The sequence below is a fragment of the Ctenopharyngodon idella genome, chromosome 8, assembly GCF_019924925.1.
Source record: "Ctenopharyngodon idella isolate HZGC_01 chromosome 8, HZGC01, whole genome shotgun sequence".
Taxonomy (NCBI): domain Eukaryota; kingdom Metazoa; phylum Chordata; class Actinopteri; order Cypriniformes; family Xenocyprididae; genus Ctenopharyngodon; species Ctenopharyngodon idella.
In genome coordinates this window covers 17,318,643-17,346,563 of record NC_067227.1, presented here as the reverse complement: position 1 = coordinate 17,346,563, position 27,921 = coordinate 17,318,643, and the positions used below count along the sequence as shown (strand labels likewise).

General features: G+C 36.1%; 3 protein-coding genes across 13 annotated transcripts; 1 reads left to right on the top strand and 2 right to left on the bottom strand.

Moving 5' to 3' along the window:
- Positions 1-14: 14 nt before the first annotated feature.
- tmem9 (transmembrane protein 9) lies at positions 15-3,864 on the bottom strand. 2 transcript variants are annotated; one of them, XM_051901909.1, is made up of 6 exons: positions 3,711-3,864; positions 3,251-3,351; positions 3,054-3,145; positions 2,796-2,904; positions 1,699-1,830; positions 15-1,105 (listed from the first exon to the last, which is right to left on the bottom strand). In XM_051901909.1, exons 2-6 carry the CDS (start codon positions 3,344-3,346, stop codon positions 965-967), a joined length of 570 nt encoding a protein of 189 aa, XP_051757869.1. In that variant the 5' UTR covers positions 3,347-3,351; positions 3,711-3,864; the 3' UTR covers positions 15-964. The 2 variants fall into 2 exon arrangements, with proteins under 2 accessions (XP_051757869.1, XP_051757870.1); XM_051901910.1 differs by lacking the exon at positions 3,711-3,864 and adding an exon at positions 3,489-3,703.
- Positions 3,865-4,203: 339 nt separating this feature from the next.
- On the top strand, positions 4,204-15,056 carry suv39h1b (SUV39H1 histone lysine methyltransferase b). Its single transcript, XM_051901908.1, has 6 exons — positions 4,204-4,304; positions 5,554-5,735; positions 11,516-12,169; positions 12,457-12,603; positions 12,797-12,926; positions 13,557-15,056. The coding sequence occupies exons 1-6, from the start codon at positions 4,286-4,288 to the stop codon at positions 13,688-13,690; spliced, it is 1,266 nt and encodes a 421-aa protein (XP_051757868.1). The 5' UTR covers positions 4,204-4,285; the 3' UTR covers positions 13,691-15,056.
- Positions 15,040-27,489, bottom strand: si:ch211-167b20.8 (protein phosphatase 1 regulatory subunit 3A). 10 transcript variants are annotated; one of them, XM_051901897.1, is made up of 5 exons: positions 25,114-25,261; positions 21,464-21,544; positions 21,260-21,348; positions 18,847-18,873; positions 15,040-17,612 (listed from the first exon to the last, which is right to left on the bottom strand). In XM_051901897.1, the coding sequence occupies exon 5, from the start codon at positions 17,499-17,501 to the stop codon at positions 16,284-16,286; it is 1,218 nt and encodes a 405-aa protein (XP_051757857.1). In that variant the 5' UTR covers positions 17,502-17,612; positions 18,847-18,873; positions 21,260-21,348; positions 21,464-21,544; positions 25,114-25,261; the 3' UTR covers positions 15,040-16,283. The 10 variants fall into 10 exon arrangements, with proteins under 10 accessions (XP_051757857.1, XP_051757856.1, XP_051757852.1 ...); XM_051901896.1 differs by having other exon boundaries at positions 21,260-21,345; XM_051901900.1 differs by having other exon boundaries at positions 17,464-17,612; positions 21,464-21,504; positions 25,120-27,489.
- Between the last annotated feature and the right edge of the window lie 432 nt (positions 27,490-27,921).

Below are 27,921 nucleotides of genomic sequence, written 5' to 3'. Positions count from 1 at the left end.
CTGTACAAAGAAAGTTGACAAGGTTCTGTATATTTAATATTTCAGTGCATTTTCACATAAGCAAGAATGTTTCAGCTGTAAAACAGCTACAAATATTTTGGATACATACTGGAAAAGAAATTCTTATAGCAGCAAATATGACAGTCAAGCAAAGTCCTACAGATTCCTTTACATTTTGAGGTGCAAAATCAATATTATTGAATGTCTGTAAATCAGACTATTCAACAAAAGTGTCAATCATCTAAGAGGAAGCTTATGATACCATTCAACAGTAATGACCACTCAAAGCCTTATTTCCTTCACTCTTATGAAGAAAATATACAATTTTAAATAATGTGACATTTAAGAGATGTGCTTGCGACATATGCCATACTTAAAGGTATTATCAATTGGCAAATAAATTAATAATAATAATAATAATAACAACAATAACAACAATAATAAAAAAAATAATAATTGGAATCATTCAATACATTTTCTTGGTAACTCGAAGTGAAACTACAACAGTGCAATGACATTCTACACATTCATATGTGCATCTATATTAGATTATATTCAGTTCCACATCAGTGCTCCCAGTTTACATGATTTTCATTGTAATCTCATCCTTTGCAATGCAATTTCAAAGCAAAGTAGTGACAGGACTGATATATTCTTGGTTGAGTTATTGGGTGAGAAATGTAAAAATGACCACAGGAGTGACACAAACTGGAGCTGGCTGATTCCCTTCATTTATGCAAGCTACTAAATGTTTTCACAGCTTCAGTTTGAAAGCTGGGTACAATCAAGTCAGCCTTCGTAAGATTAAAATAATAATAATAATAATAATAATAATAATACACAAGCATCAGGCCAACTGATAACATACATTGCCATAAAAGCTGGAATTGTAAGACAACCATGCAAATGTTGTCTCAGTCAGTGGTGCCCATCTTGTCCCTTTTCCCAGCTGGAGTCTGAAGGCTTAGCTGAGCAGCTTGTGGCGATCAAACACAGTCTTTCGCTGCTCCTGGACCTGTTTCTTCCAACGCTGCTGAGCTCCCTCTACCCTCTCGAGCACCGTGTTCCCACGACCCTGAGCACCATCCACACGCGGCCTCACATCCTGTAGGAGGAGACAAAGGGCACAATTCATATCTAAACCTAACAAATCATCAACAAAAACATGAATTATAGCACAAACATGTGTAATGAAAAAGTAGCAGACATGTTCACAAGTCTTTTCATTTCAAAACCCTTTTGGATACAAGTGTATGTATGTTGTTGATTGGGTAGATTAACTGAACATGCTCCTCCTGAACTTAAAACATTTTTTTTTTAAAAAATGTATTAGGTCTATTAAGGCCAAGTGATATGAAAGCATATGTTTTTCTTGAATTAAAAGACTGTTTTATCCTCAATACTATTTACTTATTAAATAGTAACAATTATTTTTTTGCGAGTGAGGGACCATTCACCTAAAATTTTTTTTTGAAAAACTTGAGTTTTTTTTGTTCTGTAAATACACATTCAATAGAAAATTGTGACAGAGGGTGTGTGAAAGACTTGCATTTAACAATGTTGTGATATTTGATGAAAATATTTTCCATTGTTATACCTAAAGACTTGTTTTGCTCACAAGTCTCTCTAATTTAGAGTCCAAGTCAAATGTGTACTTTTCAAATAAATGAGGGCAAATAAGCACAGATGTGCACATACCTCAGAATCCTCCTCGTTCTGCAGTGGCATAGTGTACGGATCATGTTTGCGGATCAGAGGATCGACTAAAAGCAGGAACAGCATGTACAGCAGAAGAGCACCAACCACTGACAAGTAGATGATAATGGTCACCTGGGAAATATACAAAAATATTAAAGTAGGCAAGAAATGGAAGTTGCAATAGTCTTTTCTTTCCTATTGTGACGTACAGTCAAACCGAAATGTATTCAGACAGCTTGAACATATTCATTAATACAGTTTATTCACTATAGTTAAAAAAAAAAAAAAAAAAAAAAAAAAAAAAAAAGGGAATAAAATATGACAAGATCTCCGAGTTAAACTGTCAGAAAAAAATAATCTTAATTATGTCAGATAACACTTAAGCAAAACATGATCAGGTCAAAATGTCCGAATAATTTTTGGTTCCAAATTTTTATCAATTTTACTGGTAGTCCACTGTATGAAGAATATTTGGGTATAATATGTCACAGTTTACTTTATTTTGCTATCCTCACTTACATAAATTAACTATAGTGTCCTGCACCCACTAGTAAAAATATATCAAAAATATCTGAATAATTTTTGGTTTGAATTATAGCACAATCAGATCAGGTAATCGCAAAAAGTCTAAGCATTTTTTACATAAAAAAACCTATAAACCTAACTTTGTTCAAACTTCCCATAAACAGTTTATCTGAGTGAAACGACTTCTCGAACAAGAAAAAAAAAAATGTAGGCTGGGACTTGATTTTGTCCATCAGGAATTGATTGGATTGTTGTGGTTAGCTATTGCTGTGATGTCATGTGAGTGACAGGTTGTCCCGCCCTCACGCCAGTAAACATCATCAGAGAAAAGAAGTCACTGCAAGCGGGAGGGTAAGTTATTTTGACTAAACATTTCAGGGGCACATGAACTTTGAAAATAATAATGTGCACGGATAAATCATTTACAATGAACACTGCAATGTTCCATTAAAAAAAGTCAATTTTGATTTCATGGTGACTTTATTACCCTTTACACTACAACATAAAAGCAAGAAAACAGATTATATAGAATTTTAAGGAGGATTTATTGATTATTGGTAGTTACTCAATACCTTGATGGTGTTGCTGCTTCGTTCTTCATACTTGCACTCACAGAGCAGACAGTAGGCCTCCACATCATGGCCAGGCACCGGCATGGGCTCCACCACATGCAGACAGTTACTACAAACCAATACAAAAAACAAACAAACAAACAAACAAAAACAACAACAACAACAACAAAATCTCAGATTAAAAAAATAGTACAAGACAATTAATTCATCTGTATATAATATCCTTTACAGACAATACATGTCGGTCCAGACTCTCACCAGTCTTTCTGGGTCACATTCCTTTTGTAGATATGTCCACTGATGTTTCTGTAAGGTGGACAGATGCACTTGCAACGCACATCTTCAAAACTCTGTGGAATAAACATATTAAGTGACATGTTTAGGGAATATTTTACATATGTGGGGAAATATGAAAAGCATAAATGTAATGGACATGTGTCAGGAGAAAACTGTACCTTATCTGCAAGTGCAAGTGATATCACGTCTACGAGAACAAAAAACACCAGAACGAGTGCTGGTGCTCGAAGATTTTGAGCAATGCTGGATGACATGACGCCTGCACATAAACATCGTTTATTTATTGTTTTACAGAAGGTAATGCTTCAATTGAATTGGGACAATTGGCATTGTTGCTAGCAAATTAATACAAACAAATTAAAGCAAACAAGACTAGTGATCCGTTGAGATGCTTACCATGTGCGGCCTAAACAATACATACTCATAATTACTTTGTGTAAATGAGTGGCTTATGCAGCATTTATACGAAGCTGACAGACACCCGGTGTCTTAACTCCAGTTTAGGCCTTTTCTCCTCTCTATTGTGTATTTTGAGAGAAAATACTATTAAATCTTAAAAATGTTTCAGCTAAATGTTACAGCGCAACTGCAAACGTTCAAATAAATGCATATACGCACCTGTAATATTTCATCAACGCACATCAAGCATATGTTGACTTTCTCCGGAACTTGAGGATTGTTTCTGCCTCACGTGATGATGGATGAACTCTACGTCCCGCCTTCACAACCGGTGAAAGGCAAATTAAAAGACTTCACATGTTACGAACTGAAATGAAATAGTGTTATTTATTTGTTCCACAGAACAACAAACTTTTGATATCTCTATGAATTGTAATGTCCCCGAATTTATATTATAAAACAGAGAAAATCAAAATATAATAAATAACACTACTTATTGACGTTATGCCCCGACTACACACAAATAAGAAACGCAGTCTCTACAGATTTTGTAAACTATTAGAAAGGAAATAAATCAGGAAATGGAAAGCTAATCTTCTGAGGAAGCTCAAAAAGTCTAAGCATTTTTTTACATAAAAAACCCTATAAACCTAACTTTGTTCAAACTTCCCATAAACAGTTTATCGAATTAAATACTCTGTCTCTATTGGTTGCCCAACCTGTCACTCAGACTGTGCCGCCTCCAATCGTTGAGCAGACTTTTAATCATATATGATTTTGGCGGCGGTCGGAAGATGGCGGAAAATTTGAAAGGTAAGTATATATCGTTTTAATCGTTCAGAAACAACGGTTTACCCAACATATGTCTTATCTATTACACGAGTTGATCGTTAAATGATGTCTTTTCAAAGAAACCCCGGAAACAAACACTCCGTTTTGAAAGAATCTTTGCTGCAAGTTGTTGATACAAATTCACATTAGGTCGATGTTATGGCTACCGCGCGCTCACGCAACACATTCAGCAAGCTCATTGTGAATGCCTTAACTTATCTGTTTTTCTTGCATTAACTTTATAAAGTTGTACAACGAAACATGATGCAAAGGTGTGTACATTCAGTAGTTAGCATCATTTTCAGTGCTTAGCTAACTTTTCCGTTCTTTAGAGGAATATGATCTACTTAGTATGTTTGAACGCTGGACACTTTATCAAAAAGCACATTTTCCCACAACATGTTAATCTACGCCTTAATCTTAATGTCGTTGTTTTACCCACTTAGTTTAGGTTTACAGCTCATCTCTATTTTACTTATGACGATTAGTTTATCAAATGGCCCCATTGGTTAGTGATGATACATGTGGAATTTTCTGTAAGAATTTATTTTTTTTTTTATCTCAAACTGGCAAAATGATCCCGTTATCTGTACAATATTTTAATAAATTGTTAACTTTCATGTTGTTCTGTGGTGCTGCGTGGTTTACAGCGGTCTTTCAAGCTTTTTAATGCCAAGAAACATAAGTTAGGGGACTGTGATGATGATTCCCTTGTCAGACAGCCCCTTCCTACAATATACAAGCAGTTATGTATTTTCATATCTAAAGACCCATTTAAACTTTGTATGAAAATGTGTGTGTGTGATGTAGTTACATGAATTAAATTAATGATTGGCTTTTGTTTGTAATTGTACTGAAGAATGGTAATGCTAAAATATTATACGGATAATATTTGCAATATAAGTTCGCAACAACTTTTTTTTTTTTAAACCCAATATTAGAATATAACGTTTTAATTGGATAAAATTATTTGTAGCACATTTCACAATAAATATAATTTTGAAAAAAAAAATAAAATAAAACCATAAAACTAGTAAGTTGTATGAAATAATCCTTAAAATCCATTTTGTAATTTTTGCTGTCAAATTCTCTGCAGACTCCTAGGCTTTACAGGCATGTGGACATCAAAAGAGCTGTGCAATGCATTTCTTGATCTAAAACTGGCACATGTTTGTCATCACACATTTCATAATGTGTTTTTTCTGTAATTAACATCTAATTGTTTTTGTAGCTCAAGTGTGTAGGGTAGCATGCATTGCCAATGCAGACCAGCTGGAGGCAATCTGTCGAGAGCAGGGGGTGAAATGCGAAGAGCTGGGCATCAACAAGAACAACCTGTGTGACTATGAGGTAGAATACCTCTGCGACTACAAAAAGAAAGTGATCAATGATGGGAAGACACAAATCGTACAGGTGAGTGTATTTGTAACTCTACACACATTAGGGGTGGGTGATATGACCAAAATCTTATTTTCACAATATGAGAAATTTAAGTACATGGTAACGATATATATCACAATGTACTTATTTGTGTTATTAAAAATAAGAACAAAGAAGCAAATTACAATCAGAAGGACAAATATAATAAACAAAAATACAAATTAAACAGTAATAAATACTACAGAAATTAGATAATAAAATGTAAAAATAAAACACTGCACTTGCAATTCAATTTGATTACGATTTCAATTCGATATACTACATCCAAAATAATCGATATCAGTTACAGTACATGGCAATTTTTCTAGAGGAAAAAAATCTCTCAACTAATGCTGTAAACTACACATGGGAGTCAGTTGGTACTACTTTACTATAATATTGAAGGTTAAAATTAACTTATTTATATACAAACACTTGGACTCAATTATGTTTTTTTTTTATAATAAATAAAGTTTAGAATTACATAATCATATTTCTACTCCAGTTTTTTTTTTTTTTTTTTTTTTTTAATTTAAACATTTAAATCGTGGCTGTCATAACTGATTTATTCAAACATGCATTAAATATTGAAGAACATTATAATGAATATGTAACGGTGCATAGCTATATTTATCAGAATGCTGCTCTCTAGAGTTCATTTTTCTAGCTGACTAATGAGTTTATGGTCACTGACTATGTTTTTCTGAGGTAAATGTGACGTTATGTGACATTGTTTACAAGCTGTTTTATTGACGTCTTTCTGCGGTTAAAACACTGATTGAGCTATTACACGAGACATGATACGGATTTCGGTAAGTTGTACTGTATATTTTAACATACCTTCAGATGTTTAGTCATGTTTATTTCGCGCTGTAACTGATATTAAAGCGGAGGAGAGGAGGTTCACATGCGCTCCGTGCTGTCGCTTCTCTTTAACTGAGGCGCTACAGCGATCTGTCACGTCACATTAAACAGCGCCAAAACGGTATTTATTTTTTGAATCTCATAATAAGATGGACGTCATTTGAAATCTGAGACTTTGCTTCATATCAAGAGTAACAAAGCACAAAGATTATTGCGATTTATTGAATGGGAGGTGCACTACATGTTCTGTTCATTCATCAACTGAAAACAGACTAGACTAATCGTTTACCCAGCCCCAGGGGCGTCGTAAGTGGGGGGAAAAGGGTGACCGAGTGCATAGGGCCCTGGTGTGTTAGGGGCCCTCAACGATCCTGAAATTATTATAATCATTATTATACAATTGTGCGCATATACACTGTGTCTGCGCTATTTCTCTGTTCGCAAGCTTTGGCACACTTCTGTGTAGGCGCCTCCTACAAGCACAGCATGCACGCAATTCGCAAGATTTGATTGGTTTTCTAGGAATGTTGCAAAACGCTAAATGGCTGTGAGGGAGAGTGGACGCGCCGGACTCCGGAGTGTGGTGATCTTCGAATCGCACCGCCGCCATTCAGGCTAAGATCAGGCAAAAAGTAAACAGTAAAGGAAAACAATTCCTCATAAATTTCTTTCCAAAGAGACCAAGTGAGAACCTATATTGTTCGAGCGAGGCGACGGCGACCTATATGCCGCTGTTTATGTTGTGTAAGTATGCTTGCTGAACGGGAGTCTGCCTTTTCCTACATAATGAGAAACAACTTTTTCTAAGCCGGTAATAAGCGCTCTTATCGTTCTTTAAACACCGAAGTAACATGAAAAGTGTGTGACAAATCTTTAGAGATAAACTAAACATGGAAAACAATATGTAAACGATGTTTGTGTGGATCTTGCATTAAAATATTAATATGAGCAAACTTGGTCATATAATTTTAAGACAGTGTGATGATAATAAACTAAAAAAAATGTATATCAAAAACATTAAACACAAGATCCAGGCAGCTATTGTTTACAAATCCAACACACTTTTAACATTTTACAGAAATGACAAATTATTTAAAATATATAAAAATTGGCCATCTCAGTAACAGTCATGAAAGAGTAATATCAAAACTGTCATTATTTCTACCAAGTTTACTATTCAGCAGCTATTCTTAAACTATACACAAATTATGATAGCATAAATTTCAGACATGTAGCGTAATATATGGCTCAGGATTATATCAATCCTATGTTCATCATGCTTGTAGAGGTACCTACAATGTTAAATAGTTTAGAAAGATTGTAATGTTTTGGAATACAAGGCACAATGTCTGTTAATAAAACACAAAACTGTCCTTTTTATGTCTAACATTACACTCTATTTATAGCACAATTCAAACACAAGAGTGTTACATGATATATAGTACAACAGTTTTTGTGCAGTTTTTGTATCAGTGAGTGCTCTGTGTATAATTGTACACAGAAAAATATAATACTAAAATAATAAGGGGCCCCCACACACTGTCTTTGCGTAGGGCCTAGGAATCGGTGCTACACCCCTGCCCAGCCCTAATAATTAATGTAAGTAAAAAGGCCTCAAAACAGTTACAGAAGATAAGTAAATGGTCAGCAATACAATAAGAACAAAGAAGCTTTTTTTAGAAATTACAAACGAAACTGGCAAAAAATACAACAGAACAAAATTACAAATTAAATAAAGAGTGCTTTAGGTTTTTCAGAAAGATGTACTAGTACTGGTATTCAGATAAGTAATAGCTTACAACAGAAATTGAATAAACAGGGTTCCCACGTGCCTTGAAAGTACTTGGATTTCAGACACATGAATTCAAGGCCTGGAAAGTACTTGAAAACAAATATTGATCCTTGAAAGTGCTTGAATTAAATTTGAAATAAATTTTATGAAAATTATTTATTTTTGGACATTTGAGCAGCTGTGACATTTGCTGTGTCCGAAATGAACATTCTTATAGGTGTGTGCGATTTTGATCGTGGACGATTAAAAGGTCTCCACGATCTGCTTTCTGCTTTTTTCTTTTTCTTTCTTTTTTTTTTCCCAATTTCTTTAATACAGTAACTTTAACAAGAAACTCATAAATTAGAGTGGATGAAGATAAAAATACTATCTGAAAGTCTGTCATTCTTTTTTCTTTTATATTTTGTTACCTTGTAAGGCTGCTTTTTTTAATATATAGGGAAATTAGTTTGACTGTACTGCTCAGTCACTGGCAAGATAGTAAAACCAACATGAAAAAGATTTTTGATCAAATCATGAATCGCCCACCCCTACTTATTAATAAGAATATTATGCATACTATGTAGAGTTAGTTTTCCCCCACTTTACCCTAAATTCACAATTGTGAGATAAAGAGATAATTCACCCAAAAATGAAAATTCAATTTCATTGTTTGAATTTCATTGTTCTGCTGAACACAAAGGAAGATATTTGGAAGAATGTCAGTAACCAAACAGATCTCACCCCCTATTGACTACCATAGTAGGAAAAATAATTACTATGGTAGTCAATGGAGGGCAAAATCTGTTTGGTTACTGACATTCTTCCAAATATCTTCCTTTATGTTCAGCATACCAAAAAATTCATACAGGTTTGGAACAACTTGAGGGTGAAAAAATGATGACAGAATTTTCATTTTTGGGTGAACTATCCCTTTAAAATGTCAGAATTGTGTGATTTATAAAGCCACAATTGTGTCTTTAAAAAGTCAGAATTGTGATATAGAAATTGCAATTCTGACTTTCTTTTCTCAGAATTGCAAGCTTATATCTATAATATATTGTATATTTTCTGACTTTAAGCCACAATTACAATCCATATAATCCTTTTTTTTTTTTTCTTCACTCAATTGCAAAATGTATTTTTATAATATTCTCTCTATATTATAATGTTTTTACTCAAGTAATGATTCATAAAAAATGAAAACCAAAACTAGTATGGAATAATTGTTAACATTAGGGATAAGAAAGCTGCAAACAGTTTTAATATATTTCCAAAATTAATGTACAAATGATTCTGTACCTCTTCCGGGTTAAAATGGATGCAAATGCAATAGGAGGATTAAAATGTTAAGTACTGTCAGAGGTCTTTCATGATGCTCCATATGTAATGTGAATTTGATAGGTGCTTGATATAAAATAAACGGTGCTTTAAAAAGTCCTTGAATCTGGTGTTCATGAAAGAGTGGGAACCCTGAATAAAGTAATTAAATGTCAAAATGACTGACTTGGAGAGTATTAACTTAAAACAGTTTGTCTTTAAATGGGTGTAAACAGTTGGGAGAAAATGTGTATTAGCCCATTAGATCAGCGTTCAGTCCTTCAGTGGCAGCAGTCTAAACCTGTTGACAATTGCACCATTAATATGAATCAAACAACAAAAGGCAAAGAGAAAATTACTTGCAGCTCTTGAATGAACAACTTTAGCTTTAATATGCATTAATCTATCGATTTTATACAGTTAAAACTATGCAGTGTTATTTTACATTTGATTACTTTACTAGATTTCTTTTGTAGGCCATATTACTTACCTGAACAGTAATGTTAGTAGACCTTCCTGAAGTTAAAGCACTGTTTATTTTTTGTATCTTTGTTCTTTTGTATATTTTTTTTTATTTGACCATTTGTTTGTACTTTTCTTCTTTGTTCTTGTACTTATTGTATCTTATGTATATAAAACGCAAAAAATGCCTGCACACTGGTGCATTTACAAATAGATGTTTTATATTCGTTTTGTTCAAACATTGCCATTTCTTTTGCTATAGATATTTATTTTACATTTCAGAATATAAAGCAATATAAATTTTTAATCAAAAAATAACAAAAAGAACTGATTTTGCTATCACTCTAAAGTGTTAATAACTTTTAGTACTGCACTGTGCGGATATATTTACATACCACAATATAAACAGTATAGCAAAATCTTTAAAGGGATAGTTCAAGCAAAAATGAAAATTTGATGTTTATCTGCTTACCCCCAGGGCATCCAAGATGTAGGTGACTTTGTTTCTTAGGTAGAACACAAATGATGATTTTTAACTCCAACCGTTGCGGTCTGTCTGTCGTATAATGCATGGCAATGGGAACACAATCTATGAGAATAAAAAAAAACATGCACAGACAAATCCAAATTAAACCCTGCGGCTCGTGACGACACATTGATGTCCTAAGACACGAAACGATCGGTTTGTGCGAGAAACCGAACAGTATTTATGTAATTTTTCACCTCTAAAACACCACTATGTCCAACTGCCTTGAGCATCCGGTTGGTGAGGTCTGAAAACGCGTTCTGATGATGGAAGTGATGTCTCACGCTTATACTTCAATGAGTGCGAGACATCACTTCCGTTGTCAGAACGCGTTCAGACCTCACCAACCGGATGCGCAAGGCAGTTGGACATAGTGGTGTTTTAGAGGTAAAAAATGATATAAATACTGTTCGGTTTCTCGCACAAACCGATCGTTTTGTGTCTTAGGACATCAATGTGTCGTCACGAGCCGCAGGGTTTAATTTGGATTTGTCTGTGCATGTTTTTTTGACTCTTATAGATGGAGTTCCCATTGACAAGCATTATACAACTAACAGACTGCAACGGTTGGAGTTAAAAAATCATCATTTGTGTTCTACTGAAGAAACAAAGTCACCTACATCTTGGATGCCCTGGGGGTAAGCAGATAAACATCAAATTTTCATTTTTGCGTGAACTATCCCTTTAACGGCCACTATATATATATTATAGTCATAGCTCTCAGCCCTAACTCATGTCAAAGTAAAATCTACTACATTAAGGGTAAAATGAGTTCTATCAAAGCAACAATGTATCCAGATCTAAATGCATTTAAGGTTACCCCTTTCACAGGAGTTGTACTTGGTGAAATGGAAGGGCTACCCTGAATCCAGCAACACATGGGAACCACGGAAGAACCTGAAGTGCATAGATCTGCTCAACCAGTTCTGGGAGGACCTGAATGCGGAGATGCAGAGACAGCAGAAGCGCTCCGCCCCTCGTCGCCTAGATCCTGCCACCGTGTCGCAGCTTATCCAGCGGGCGAAACTCCGGCAGACCCTTAAACAGTGGGAGACACACCTCAACAGCCTGGGCGCCCACAAGGGCCACATCTATGTTCGGAACCAGGTCGACCTGGAGGGCCCGCCTAAGAACTTCACCTACATAAATGACTATAAAGTTGGTGATGGGATCATGCTGAATGAGGTGTCTGTGGGCTGCGAATGCACAGACTGCCTGGACAACCCCGTGGAGGGCTGCTGTGCCGGAGCGTCGCAGCACAAATTTGCTTACAATGAGTTAGGCCAGGTCCGCATTCGGCCCGGGTTGCCCATTTATGAATGCAACAAGCGGTGCCGCTGTGCGCTCGACTGCCCCAACAGAGTGGTGCAGAGGGGCATTCAGTATTCCCTCTGCATTTTTAGGACAGACAATGGCAGGGGCTGGGGGGTACGGACCATGGAGCGCATTCGCAAGAACACTTTCGTCATGGAGTACGTTGGGGAGGTAAGAAGCACGGGAGGGCTTGAGCCATATAGTTACTTCACATCTGGATCAGATATTTTTGAATATTCAGTGAATTTAATAATTTTGTTTTAGACAAGTTGTTCATTTTGCTTACCTTCAGTTGAATGTTGCCGTGTTATCATGGGAACGTTTTGCTTCACTAGTAGATAGTGGCATTATCAAGCAGCCAATGTTTTCAGTTTCCTTGTGATGGCTGTTTATCTATCTTTCCCAATAATAAGTCTGGCTTCATGTTGTTAAACTCTCTTTTTTCTGTTTTGCTTTAGATCATTACGACAGAAGAAGCAGAACGCAGAGGTCACATATACGATAAAGAAGGTGCCACCTACCTTTTTGACCTGGATTATGTGGATGACGAGTACACTGTGGATGCTGCGCACTATGGAAACATTTCCCACTTTGTCAATCACAGCGTGAGTGAACTTGCTTCAAATTGAAATGGATATGTTTTTATTTGATCTGTATGAATTGAATCTTACACTTTTCCTTAAGTGTCACTAATAATCACAATACGTTTTACTTGATATCAGTTAAACTGTAGCTTTTCATTTATAGACAGTAAATAATTGAAAGTCACAAAAGTGTTTTTTTCTTTTGTGTCCTCAGTGTGACCCAAATCTTCAGGTATATAATGTGTTTATTGATAACCTGGATGAGCGGCTGCCACGGATAGCATTCTTTGCCACACGTGGGATAAAGGCAGGAGAGGAGCTCACCTTTGACTACAAAATGAAGAGTATGTATAGAAAAAAGTAGTCTTTGTAACTTGACAAGTGATTTGGGGTCATTAACTTGGCCTTGATAAATACTACCGTTGAAAAGGTTTTTTTTTTTTTTTTTTTTTTTTTGAAGAAATTAATACTTTTATCATTTAATCAATAATTGATCAAAAGTGGTAAAGACATTTATGTTACAGTATATGTTGTAATGTAAGAGTTATATTTTCAGTAGATGCTGTTCTTTTTATATTCATCTGTTGCTTGAGCACCATATTGAGCATATTAGAATAATTTCTCAAGGATCATGTGACACTGAAGAATGGAATAACACCTGCTTAATTCAGTTTTGCCATTACAGAAATAAGTTACTTTTTAAAATATATTTAAATACAAAACGGTTATTTTAAGTTGGAATAATATTTCACAATATGGCTGTTACTATTGTACTTACTATATTTTTGATCAAATAAATGCAGGCTTGGTGAGACTTCTTTCAAAAATACTAAAAAATCGTACAAAATTATTAAATGATAGTGTGTGTGTGTGTGTATCGTGTATATATTTATAAATATATTTCAATATAAATCTTCTAAAAATAAATACATTTAAGAAAATAAATTTTCTTTCTTTCTAATTTTTTTCTATAGTTGATCCAGTAGATGCCGAGAGCACGAAGATGGATTCTAATTTCAGTCTGACGGGACTCCCAGGATCCCCTAAGAAGCGTATGCGCATGGAGTGCAAATGCGGGGTACCAACATGTCGAAAGTATCTCTTTTAGAGGAAGTTCATGCTAAAGAGGGACTGAAAAAAGATCATGTGTTCAAGTGAATATGTTGAAACATCTGCAGTTTAGGAACTGTTTCGGCAGGTGTTTTAAAAAATATTTCATTGAATTAAGTATATATTTAAGTTTTTTTTTTATTTCCCCAAGATGAACCTCAACTTTTTCCTCAGAATTGTTTTCCGCAGTGTTTAAATAGTGTATAAAATGTGGCATTACTCTTTCAATTTGTCCGTTAGAGAAGATGTTTGTAAAGTTCCAAAAAAAAAGTGCTTTTCATAATTGTTTTAAAATTATATTTTAAATCATATCAAAGTCTTTGACACCATGGAATTCTTACACAAATGATTTAAAAAATTTTAAATGTTCATATGCTTTGCTTGAATAGGAGGAATTATCTTTTTTTTCTTTTTCCAACAAACTTTTGTAGTGTAACTTTTTGCCCTGTTTTTAGCAAATATCTTTAGACCAGTGTAAAATATCAAAAATATACAATGTCCTTCCTTCTAATTTTTTTTTTTTTTTTTTTTTTTTCACGACTTGAAATTTCCACCAGGGGGCAAAATTTTACTTTTAATGCACAGAAAGGGAAGTTTGTTAGACTGAGGGAGGTGGACCTACAAGAGATGTTGCCTTTTACGCATGCAAAGTGTTATCATTCTGTTTTATGTGTATATAGTCTAAAACATGACAAAATATATTCATACTGTCAAACTGGTCTTTCATTGAATGTATTTGAGAGCTGGACTTCATGGATGCGTAAATGAGTGTGAGAGCTTAAGTTTGGTTATTTCACCGATCTGACTACTATTTAGGGTTGTATTGCCCAAATGTCTGATGAACCTATTGTTCGCAGTGGTTTCTACAGTCTACGTATGCTTAGAATATTTTTGGGAAACGCAGCTCAGGTGGTTTTCAGAACTGGTCAGTGTAGCTGGAATGTGTGCTGTAGATTTATGAGATGTTGCATAAATTCTGGATTAGCTTATGCTCAGGAACATTTCCTTATTAAATTCACATAATTATATAACTATCATCCTCAACCAAATCTGTGCATATGTATATATTAAAAGACTACCACTTGTTATTTTTATGTTTTGTATTAAAAAAAAATCAAGTTACTTTGTCAGACCTCACATTTATCACACACTCATGCATGTGAAAAAAACTTTGTCCTCTTGTTTATTAAATCATATCACGAGTTCCGGGCCTTTGTGAATATAACTGTTCATTACCAAAGTTACATTCATTTCTGTTTGGATAATTTCACATTTTGCTGACATTGACAGCAAGCTTGATTTTAACATTGAAGGGCTGTACACAAAAAAAGCTCTGAAATAAATTGGTCAGTTTTTATCAGTTATATAGACTTTTATTTCTTCTTTGACATTGACAAAATACATGTGAACATATGTTATTGATTGTTCACAACCTTATTTGCACATTAATTCAGTGAGACGACTGGGTGACTATATACCTTAAGGCTAAAGTTTCTGGAAGAAGGGAACCAAATGTAAGAATTTTTTTCAAGGAACGGCTCTAACTTCTCTACTTACAATGGTGTTTAGTCACCCGGTAACCTGATGCAGTGACTTCAGCGCAATGCGTGACCTTTTGGGGTGATATCAGAGGCTTGGGGCACGCTTTTAAAGAGCACTGCAAAAGGCCATATACTTGTCTGCTAACTAAGAAGAAAGATAGTAGTACCTTAAGTGTTGTTTATAACTTTTAGGAAGCAGATGGGTGCAAAATTGTTGCATACTCTTCAAGCTTAACGTTCATTTATTTTAAGTTTATAGTGTGTAATCCATGTTACAAAATAATCACATATAACATCAAACACACTTTCACAGTGTCATTAAGTGGATAAACATAACTCAGCATCTTAAAACATTTCATACCAAGATGCTGCTCTGGTTAGTTTTGAAGACATATACAAACACTCAATTCTTCACTGAGAACACATTGTGGTATAAGCAAAACCTCATAACTAAACAACTCAAACTTTCCTAAAATTCTGTTCTGAAATAACCTGCACCGTTTGTCCAGTCTCGCCTCACTTCTTATACATAAAACTACATACACTCACCATCAAGTCATCCCACTCACAAATGACTCCAAGTTTGTATATAAAAGAACCAAATGCAATCTTTAGGGCCAGTAGCTATGCACATATATAGAGAAACTCACAAAATAGACACATTTTGTGTATGAATCAATGAGCTGAGCCACATTTCTAATGACCAATCATGTATGAGGTGCAAAGTGATGTAATTCAGCTAAAATACACATTGCTTGCTCAAACTATTATTATCGGTTGTATATAAACCACTGCAGATTTCATACTATAAGTCTGAATGATACACGATATTTCAAGCAGAAGCTCAACTCCTAAATTTAACGACACTAACCAACTCTCACTCTACTTACCACCACATAAACACAAATATGACACCAGATCTGTTTGCACTACAATGTTTTTTTTTTAGTTTTTGGAATTCCTCAAGGCACTGGGGAAAAAGGAAGAAGGTAAAGTCTTAAGGCTTTTTAGGAGACACGGATGGAAGGGGAAAGAAACCTGGCATAGAAATTAGAACCAGAGGGACAACAGAAATAATCCCACAAACAGTAAAGCGCTAGGCTCTCGAATCCCAACAGCCATGCAGATAACAGCACTGAAGAAGGTCACAGAGACCATCAGACACGTGTCCAAAGTAACCTCGGTCTGATCCTTTGATATTTGAGATAGTTCAGTGTCGTCTCTTGGCAGTGTGTGCTGGGTTTCAGAGTCTTTACATGCCTGATATGGGGCAGCGGAAGGTTCATCACCCTCAGAAGTTAAATCATCCTCTGCAGAAGAGTGAACAGTTGAACGTTGAAGATCAAAGGCTGTTGTTTCAGAAACACTGACCAGTTTGGGCTTTTCTTGCTTGCTTGTTGGATGTTCTGGTGTACACATGGAAATAGTTTGGTTATCAAGTTTTGGATCCTCACGGAGGATCGGATCCAAGACGAGTCCTTCCTCCTGCTGATGTTGCATGGTTGCCAGCTTATCAGAGGTTGGATGGATGAGTGAACTTTGGGTTTCTCTGTTCTGTCTTGTGGGAACTAAATGAGAGTGTGACAAACAGGAAGCCACCAAAACATCTGTTTCCTCATCATCCAACTTGGTGCTTTCCAGCTCAACTGCCTTGGTGGTCTCGACTCGGACTGAAGAGACAAGCTCTACTTTCTGTTCGTGAATTCCTTCCTCCAGAGTGTGTTGTACGTTTTTTGACAGACTGAGCTTCTCCATGTCTTCAGTTGTATTGTTTACTTCATTCGACGAAGGAAGCTGCTTGGCTTCTTCCAATATGTGAAAGTTAGTTCCTGTTTCTTCATCTCCTATATTCTGACTTGGTTCTTCTAACATTTCTTCCAATGTGCCATCATTTTCCTCAGTATCTTCCTTCTCCTTAACATCCATCATACCTTCTTCCTGGCTATGTGGCGTGTCTGGAAACCCAGCCAGTGATCGTTGGCCAAACTCGAAAGGCACTTGCGCTAAGATCTCAAGCTGAAAATCAACCTTCTGTGCATGAAGGGATTGGTTGGGGTTATCGGAATCCTCAAATTCATCCTTGGTTGTCTCTGGACCATCATAGGGGTGGATGAGGACTGCAGGAAGGGAAAAGAGCGTGGACGGGACAACATTATGGACTTGATCTTGTGCCTCAGAGGACTGCTGGGTTGATTGTGATTGGGGGATGGGTAGAATTAATGGCTGAAGTCCAGACTCTTCTGTTTGTGGTAAATTACTGGATGACATTGACTCTAGTGGAAGTGATTCTCCGAAGGGAGTATCTGAAGTGGACAGAGGACATCCTGCCTTGGAGGAAGTCCTGGTGGACTCTGGAGAACTGGATAAATTATTGGTAGTCTACAACAGAGAGGAAAAGTAACAAAAAAAGCTTGCATTCCAAATAATTTATGAACTTTTAACCAAGAATGTAAGCTGTAGGCAGTAAACATTTTGCTTGTTTTATGAATTTGAAATTCTACCGACTAACAAAAAGTGTAAGGTGAATGGCACAATCTTGAAACTTAATATTCATTGCTAGAGAAATTAGAAATCATTTCTTGATTGCAAGTAGTTGGATAATCAAGAGTAAATGGATTTGCTAATGCGTATTATTATTATTGACACCAGCACTACTGATATTAGTTTAGTATTCCATTGATGTTTAATACATGCTGTTGTTTCAGACCATATCAGTTTATCAGTTTAATGATCATTACTAATAACTCTGGTAAAACTAAAACAAATGATCATTTTATAAAGAAAAAACAGAGCCAATTTATATGAAGATTATTGATTTCACAGATTTTTAGAAAAAAAAAATTACACTACTAAAATGCTATGTGCAAATGGGAAAGGGATTTGTGTTAGCATAAAGCTTGTGCCAGTTCCCATTGGCTTTTTACCCAGAAGCCCGTGCCAATGAGGGAAGATTACACCAATGGAAACAAAACGTTCAAAAGACTGTTCTGAATGTTTGTGACAAAAATCACACAAGATTAAAAAACAAAAATGAAAAAGGTGATGCTGAAAATGCTAGGAGAATGTTGTTTAGCTTTTTAATTTTGTCTGTTTAAAGTTGTACATGGTAAACATACAACGATACTGACAATATTTATATAGAACATGCACAGAATTAAACCAATACAATTTCTGTTTATTTTTAACCGTTTTTTTTTTCTTTGGGAGTTTGTGTGTGTTTTTACTTTAGTTACGCAGGTGTTTTTCCTCCCAATGACTCCTTGCCAAAATGGTCTATAGGAAAACAGCCCTGGAGCCCAATAAAACAGCCCAAGGTTTTGTTAAAAACAAGACATTCCCACGTTCACAGCAGTTTTGGTCTCATTTGGAAAATATCAGGAATTGCAAATTCAGATTACACTAAACTGACTAAACTGCTTATATAAATTAACATATGTAGTATTCATTAAGCGTATTGCTTTTTTAAAACTCAAAACATGAAAACAAATACCTTCTATGTGGTTGAACTAGATATCATATATTATGATTCATGATACAAGATGCACGTTACATGCAACACGATGAATGGGTGACATTAGCAAGGCGTTAAGTTAGTAAGTCACATGCACATTACCTAAGTTGATGCTGAAGCTTCAATGAGCTGTTCAGGTAGACAGATGAAAAGAATAACAATATCAACAAATACACGTCTTGTTTTTTATCTGATATATGCTGGAGAATAAGTTAAATTATTCTTGAATATTAACATAAGCTAGTTTACAAAAAGCAATGACATTTTTTTATATATATATATATATTAATGGCAGTCCACAATCAAAGGGATAGTTCACCCAAAAATTCTGTCTTCATTTACTCACCCCCATGTTGTTCCAAACCTGTATAACTTTCTTTCTTCTGCGGAACACAAAAGATGATGTTATGAAGAAACAACATTCTTCATAATATCTTTTGTGTTCCACAGAAGAAAGAAAGTCATAGAGGTTTGGAATGGCATGAAATTGAATAAATGATGACAGAATTGACTATCCCTTTAAGACCTCTGGTAAAGAAATAATAATGTGTCTGTCTATTTATTGTAATGGGTTGACCACAGACCAGAAACCGAGATGGTGATGCTATTGTTATAAATACCAGATTCAGTTTCTTAAAACAGCTGCAAATCAACACACTGCAAATAGACACAAGCAAGTGGTTATTGGGACAGTGAAATATCGGTGGGAATTTTAACAAGCGAATTGAATTGTGTGAGTATGCAGGTATGATGAAAACCCACATTATCAGTATTTTAGCTAGTATTAAATAGACAATAGGCAATTAATGTGTTAAAAGTTTAATTTATAACTAGATTCTTGAGTTATCTTCAGTCTAAATTGCTCTGAAAAACAGTACAGCTCTGCATTTGTTGCAATAGTGACAGACAGGAATCCCTTATAAAAATAAAGAAAAAAAACAGAAGACAGCGCTGATAAATAACTGTATATCACCACAGATAGCAACAACATACAAAGCAGTGACTGACAATAAGGACTGCCCAATGGCCTGGGGCCAGCATTAAAAACGTTCGGGACAGTTGACGTAACTGTCACTTGCCCGATCGGGCCAGTGCTGTATCCTCACAAAATTTCATCATTTGCACGTTTTTAAGTCTTGCCAATTTAAACATTAAAGCGCAAGAAGACGCAAAGGATAACTCAATTTGGTACTTGCCGCATCTCAGACAGCGCACGAATACTGAACTGAGTTCTCTTTCATGTCTTGTTGCGATTTAAATATTCACACAAAATTATGTCAATATGCCTGTCTCGGCAAGCATCCTTGTCAACATAGACAGTTATGTCTTAAGTGAACGTAAACAGCTAAGAAAGAAAATGCATACGTAACAGTATATTGGATCCGTGCATTCGGTCTTAAAGTGACAGCATCCTAATAAATCTGCTGCAGTCTGTGTATTTAAAGTGTTAGTTCACACAAAAATGAAAATTTTGTCATTATTTACTCACCCTCAAGTTGTTCCAAACTGGTATGAGTTTCTTTTTTCTGTTGAACACAAAAGTAGATATTTTGAAGAATGTTGGTAACCAGACAGTTGACAATAGCCATTGATTGATTTTCTTTCCTACTATGGAAATCAATGGCTACCGTCAACTGTCTGGTTACTAACATTCTTCAAAATATCGACTTTTGTGTTCAACAGAAAAAAGAAACTCATACCAGTTTGGAACAACTTGAGGGTGAGTAAATGATGACAAATTTTTAATTTTTTGGGTGAACTATCCCTTTAATGTTAATGAAACAACAAAGGACAAAGAAAAAAAAATCACTCACTGATCTTGACTGAATAACTTTTGTAACTTTAATAAGGATTAATCTACATTTAATTTATATAGACTATGCAGTGTTATTTTACATTTGATTACTTTATTCAATATTAGTACCTGACAAATACTGGTAGACCAACCTGTAAAACCTGAAAAGCACTGTTTATTTCATTTGTATGTTTGTTCTATTGTATTTATTTGTGCTATTGCTTATAATTTGATTATTTGTTCTTATTTTATTACTGACTGTTTACTTGTCTTTAACAATATTTGAAATTAATAGGAGTTTTTGGTGTCCTAAACTTGTTTATTAAAGTTACATGGGTCAAAAACAATGAATACAACAACTAGGCTTATTTTATTTTATTTATTTAGTACTTTTTGTGGTGGGGCCAGTGAAAATTTTGGCAGTAGAAAAAAACCTTAGCGTTGAGCCCTGCAAAGATTCACTGTAAGCGTGTCTAGAAGCATAGAGGTCAATGAGTTTTCTGACACACCGCAACAAAAAAAAAAGTAGAAAAAAGGCTGTTACACCACATATGAAAACCGTCATGGAAATCTGGTAAAGGTTAGAGCCAGGAGGGGAAAACAACGTTGTTTAAACTTTTTAAAACCTTTTTTTGGTATGTCTGTGATACACTGTGTCTTTTTCCACCTGCTATCCAAGCCAAACTCAGAAATGGTGATAATATAGCAAACCTCACTCACCTCGATGTCGATCTCTGGCTGGACTATAGGTGGCTGTGCAAAAGAGGCTTGATCCTCTGCTACTTCACACTCAGTGCTGCTAAGATCTGCTGAAAAGAAAAACTGAGGAATCTGAAGCATAATACAACTAACCTGACATTTGTTTGTTTTATTTATCCCAAGATAAACAAGTTATTGGATAACATTATGACACTTAAAACATACCATCTCCTCTGTCGTCAGAGTCATCGTAACCAACGTCAGCTCTAAAAGGAAGACACACACATACACACCAAAACAATCATTCTTCAGCAGCACACATTGATGAACAGCGTTAATAAATGAAAGTACAGAATTTAATCAGTTAGAATCCACATTACAAATTTTTATTTATATAAGGTTGTTCTTTATAGAATGTTAGATATTTAAAGGGATAGTTCATCCAAAAAATAAAACTGTCACCTTCATGTCGTTCCAAACCTGAAAAACGAAACAAAAATTGAAATGTCTGTTTTTTGTCCATAAAATGAAAGTTAATGGTAACCAAAACTGTTTAGTCACCGATATTCTTTAATATATCTTCTTTTGTGTTTCACATAAGATATAAAGTCCACATGTTCTACATGTGTAGAACGACATCAGAGTGAGTAAATTAATTTTTTTTTTTTTTTTTGGTGAACCATCCCTTTAAAAGTACAAGCATCATCCACTGTCCAGAGTTATACATGATTGCTTCATTAAATGGAAAATAACTGTGACCTCTGTGACATTTGTTACTATGGTAACATCTGACCGCCTCCAGAGTTTGAGATGTTTTTTTTTTTTTCAGAGCTGTGGGTGAAGGCTGTCTAGTCCACACTCCCCCATGATAGATCCTATGATGGGATAAGGACCTGTCCAAATATTACAGTGCGTTCTTGCATGTCACAATAAGGTTTTGCAGAGCATGATGGTCAGAAGTTCTGGTCATGTGTACAAACTTTTCCATTTTATGCAGAAGTCGCTACACATTTATGCATTTTTTTTATGTGCGAACTCCGCAAAGCGGTTCAATTGACATCCTCTTCTATGACCTTCTATTCTTAGCATGTTTGAGCAATGTAATAGAAACAAGGCTTGACATTTGAGGAAAGGTTGCGAGCAAGACATGCGAGTCTGAATGGAACCGAAGGTCGAAACTCATCTTCTGATTTTATCTCCAGACAAAACAGGAGTTCCATGACATTGCGGTGAAAAAAAAAATCTGCCTTTTTTCCCCCTCAAACTTTCTTTGCTGTTGTGTATATCCCAAACAGAATGTGAAAAGTGAAAATAATGGTTAAAAAGATTGTCTCCAGGTGCACAGAGGGAACCAGCGTAGGTTTGTGTCTGCTTTTGTTAGTTTGTTGTGTCTCTACTGTGCAACCCCCACAGAAAGGTCAGAGGTAAGGTCTCGGTACACCAGAGCTGAAAGTGACACCTGCCTTGTCCTATTTTCATCCTCCTCACACACCCTTGAATGGCTGCCATTCTTAAAAGGGAGTGAGGGGGTGGGGAGACTGCAACCCCAAAACTCACACAATATACATGCTGTATAACAGGCCCTGTATAATCCAAGACGACATTGTTAATCCATGGTTTTCCATCTTTAGCACCAGGAAATTTAAAAATAAGACAGTGGATATTTCATGATGTTGTATAATTGTAACATTCATACACTGCAAAGGCTGCATGTACTGTAAATATAACATGAATAGATGCATTGAAAACTATGCAGCTTCTATATAGCAATGCAACTTATAAGTGTCACTAATTTTTGTTTTAGATATGAAACATTCAATGTAGAATCATTAAATCATTAATGTAAATCTAAAATGATAAGTTATCAAATACGCTCTGTCATAAGCTTCACCTGATGCTGCATTTCATTTATACAGAATCAAAGCAGCATCACAGCTACCTTTGTTACTAGGGCCTGGGATGGTTTAGAGCATCATATTTTAGTATTTTTATGGGGCATGGCGTTTTTTGAAAGGTGAAGAGTCAGACTAGTGTGCTCTCTTGCAGGATTTCTCTCTCACAGGTAAGCAGGGAGTGGGGAATGCAAAACCCGGAGTGGAGCTGTAGCGGAGTGATCATAGAACTGATTGATCATCTGAATATATCCACCCCACTTATATACTATGTTCCATAGAGACAGAGCACATTTAGGCCACGCCCAAACCGGGGGGGGGAAACAATCCAACCGTCTCCATTGACTTTGTATTGAGTGAGGCTGCCTCCTTGTCATTTCTGACTTATAACAAAAAACAGAACAATGCCTTAAAGCTGCTGTGTGACAAGGTGTACAGCAAACAAGCTAAAAAACCCAGAACCAGCCTTTAAAGAGACAAAAGTGGATACAGGCAATAAGACGTGAAGCATCAGCAGGAAGAATGGGTACATTTTGGGATCCTGACACTCAGTATGCCTCATTAAGCCTACGTGTGCAGTAAACATTTTGTTACTGTTAAGTCAAATATCCAAATGTCAGTTTTATATATTATATTTCCTGTCGCTGATTACGTTACCCTCCAGTGGGCGTAGTTCTCATAGTAATATGACATGTCGCGCTCTGTCTCAATCGCCTGTATCCACTTTTTAGTCCTTAAACGCTCGTTTTTTGGGTTGACAGCTAATAAAAACTTCTGGGTTTTTGGTTCTGGGTTTTTTTTTGCTTGTTTGCTGTACACCTTGTCACATAGCAGCTTTTAGACATTGTTCTGTTTTTTGTTATAAGTCAGAAATGACAAGGAGGCAGCCTCACGCAATACAAAGTCAATGGAGACGGTTGGATTGTCCCACCCCCCCGGTGGGCGTAGTTTTCAGATTATGACGCGTGTCGCTCTGTCTCTATACCAGCTTTTAGTCTGCACGTTGCTAGGCGACATCCAAATCTAAAAGCTTGAAAATACAGACCCTTATGTATCCCCGCCCCTCTTCAGTGCTGCGCTGGTTGCGTTCTGTCTTCCAGTTTGTATTTCCACAGAATGAAGGTAAGATCTTACAGATTTATGAATGAACTGCTCATTTTAGAATCTTCCCAGTCTACTGACATTTGTAATGACATCCACTTCAAAGATGTGTTTCTCTGGCGCATAAGGTGAAACAGCAGCCATCTTTAGAATTTTGTGTTTAAAGAGATAGTTCACCCAAAAATGAAAATTCTGTCATAATTCACTCCCCCTCAAGTTGTTCCAAACCTGTATGAATTTCTTTTTTCTGTTCAACACAAAAGAAGATATTTTGAAGAATGTTTGTAACCAAGCAGATCTCGAGGAAAGGAAATGAGGATACACAAATAAGAAATGAGAAGTACCCAGTGAGGGTGCAACAGTGCCCGCCCACTTTTTCAGCAGCGTTAGTTCTGTAAGTATTTGTATATTAAACACCATATATTATATTATATTATATTACACCATATATATTATATGTTATGTTTATTGTAATATATGCATATATATCCAAATATTTAGGTATTTTGAGAGTGTAGGGAGAGCGACTCGATTACGTAATTTTCGGGGCCTCGTGGGAGTGGGCGGAGCTAACGAGATATTTTGGCGCATTTTTCTTGTTTCGACACTCTGATTGGTGAAATTTTCTTAACGGAAAAACTGTTTTTATGGTTTGAAAGGTAATTTAAGCAATATTAATTGTCTACTGAGGATAAAAGAAAATAACTCTGATTTAGCCCTGCTGATATTTCGTACAACAGCACTCTCGCGAGTGCGACATCGCTTAATTGTTTGCTTTTATCCTGGGTTCTTGTTAGAAGGAATAGTCCTGACTGCTGGCTAAACACAGATTTAACAACAGGGTTTGACGCCTCTTTCATAAGTCCATTGACGCCCACTTACCGGTACCTGGGAGGTTTTAGGATTCCTCTCAGATCATTTTTCTCCTCTGTGGTGGCCTGGGCTGTCTCGTCTTCATATGACTGTAGGAGAGTTACCGAATAATTCCTGCCAGAGTTGTTAGCCCAAAACTCTCCATCTGACGTCTCATAACGTACAACAAAATCAATACGTGCTCCATTGAACAGGTACGGTGAAGCGAAAGACAGCTTCACGGAGAACTTGTCAGTTTCGCCGTCGTTGGAGCCCTGGACATACTCGGCGGGGTAATCAAAGTGATTAATCCAGCCGTCCATCGTGGAACGGACATAGACTGATTTGTGAAAAGAAATGTTGAGCACACGAATAATCACCTCGAAGGACAAAGGCTCATCTGGCACAGATGTCACGCTCTCCACTTCCAGCTTGTTGGTGTGGACAGCAAGCACGAGCTCCGTTCCGGCGAGCGCCTGGAACTCTGGCCAAACGCAGTAAATAGGCTCGCGGTAGGCTTTTCGGTACCGCGTCTCCTCTTCCTCCCATCTTGAATCGTCTTCGTCATCTGAATCAAACGGAACAAACATCCTGACATCAACCAGCTCGGCTCCCGTACTGTCTACAAACGACACTCTTCTGTTCGGCAACCCCAGGCGAATTCGCATGTACTCGGCGGTTTCATCCGCGATTGAAGATCCTCGCTTTCTGGGAACGGGAGAAGACCTCGGTATTAGATGGACGTCTTCCTCTGTTTCTTCCTCCTCTTCATCGTTACTGTTGTCTTCGGAACGCTCGACTCTCACCGTCTTGAAAAGACCCTCTTGTGAGGGGATAGTAAGGAAATTACTATTGTTCTCCTGCGCCATTACGCCAGTTTCTGAGCCTCATAAACATGAAAGATGTCGTTACTGCGATGGTGCGCGTTTGTCAGATCGAGCTGCTGTTCATTGTGTCAACTGAGACCCGCGAGGGTCTGTCACCTCGTTTCGACCGAACTAGGCCTAAACTATTGACATAAACAAGAACAACAGTTTGGAGCGCATAGTGCACAGACACGAATAAGTGTCTAAATTTAGAAGGAAGCGGCACGTCCATCGTTTTCCAGAGGTCAGGAGGAAGATGGGCTCTGTTGGTATATCCCTCCCCTCATCTCTTGTTGGTCGCTCCAAACCGCACACGCCCCCCACTTCTGTTTTAAAGACACGCTCATTTGTTTGCCTGCAGTTGGTTGTGAGCATAAATTCCCCTTATAATACTAATTGCAAAAGAAATAAAAAATAATTTCCATAGTAATCGAATATTGTTATCTAATAATAATAAAAATGTAATGTTAATATAGAAATTGTTATTGCTATTATAGTTCATATGATAACAAAAATGATGATAATAAATTATTATAATGATGACAATGGTGGAGATGATCTGAACTTAACCATTCTATTGTTTTCGGCATAGATTACAGTAAATACTACATTGCTTTCATTGCTGTCATTGTCAAGAATATGTAAACACAAAGCAATTTTTTTGTGCAATTTCTTTTAAATACTTAATTTAAAAAAGTGTTTTATCTGTGGCCTTTTAAACAACCATGTTGTGTTGTGGCCTTTCGGCATGCTTTAAATAGTTTTGTAAGACTCAGCCACTCACACACGCTTCTCCATGATAGGGTAAAATAAGGTTAAAGGTCACCTGGGGTAACAGGCCCCTGTAATATTCTAAAAATAATAATAAAATAAACTAAATGATGACAAATACCACTACAGCACTTTCCTAAACACTACAACTGCAACTATTTGTTTGGTTTGAACTGTATCTCTTAAGATGCTCACCATTTGCTTAGAGCAGAATTAATACAAAAGTTTTCAGTTATGAAATATGTGAAGTAGCCTACTAACAAAAGTGAATCAAGAAAAGCAGTTATGAGTTTTGATGCCTAATTCTGTCACTAATAAAAAAAAAAAAGCACAAAAGTCCCTGCAACTGTATGATCAGCTTGTCTACATGTCACTGATTGCACAGATTATACAGACAAACTGTTTCTGAGCACGTAATGCAGCCGGTGGTTTTGTGCAACTGCTCTGAAAGAACAATATAGCAGAATAATCACTAAGCTAATGAAATCCATTGGTGACAAAGAATAGCTGGCATATTCGATTACGGACCATTACTGTTTAAAGATATTGATTGGTAAGCTATTTTAACCCCTAGATGGAGCAATCAGTCTTGCTTAATATAGTGAAATCGATATGTGCAACAGGTTCAGCATTAGAGCTTTGGCTTGCTGTGCATAGATGGAGACCGGGGATGATCGTAAACCCCAATCGTAAACCCTTTTCGTTCAAGTAACATTTGTTCCTTGAACTCTTATATTTTAACACAAAATATCTGCTTGTCTGCTACAAATATCAGTTATGATTATAATGATTATAAAATCTTATGATTATAAAGCAGACTTATGTTTGCAGAATAAATGTTGACTAAAGATTTCTATTGTTGCAAGTAACATACCGAATTAGTAAGTATAATTACACTAGTTGGGGTCATTTGTAACAATATGACAGAAAAGAACAACAGCAAAAATTTGTACAGTTTGCCTCATAACAGTTTTAATATTTAAGAAGCTGTATGTTATCTATAGTATATTTGTATGTTACCTATCTACTACATTTGAAAATAAATCCATAGCACAGGTCTGCTGCCTTCATCAAATAGTGAAGACCACCAGACCTCGTCTGCTTTACAGCTGCTGTAAAACTTACATTATCTGTCTTAAAAACATATTCTTTTCACTGTATGTTGACTTTGCCGGCATTTTTTTTTTTTTTTTTTTGCTTT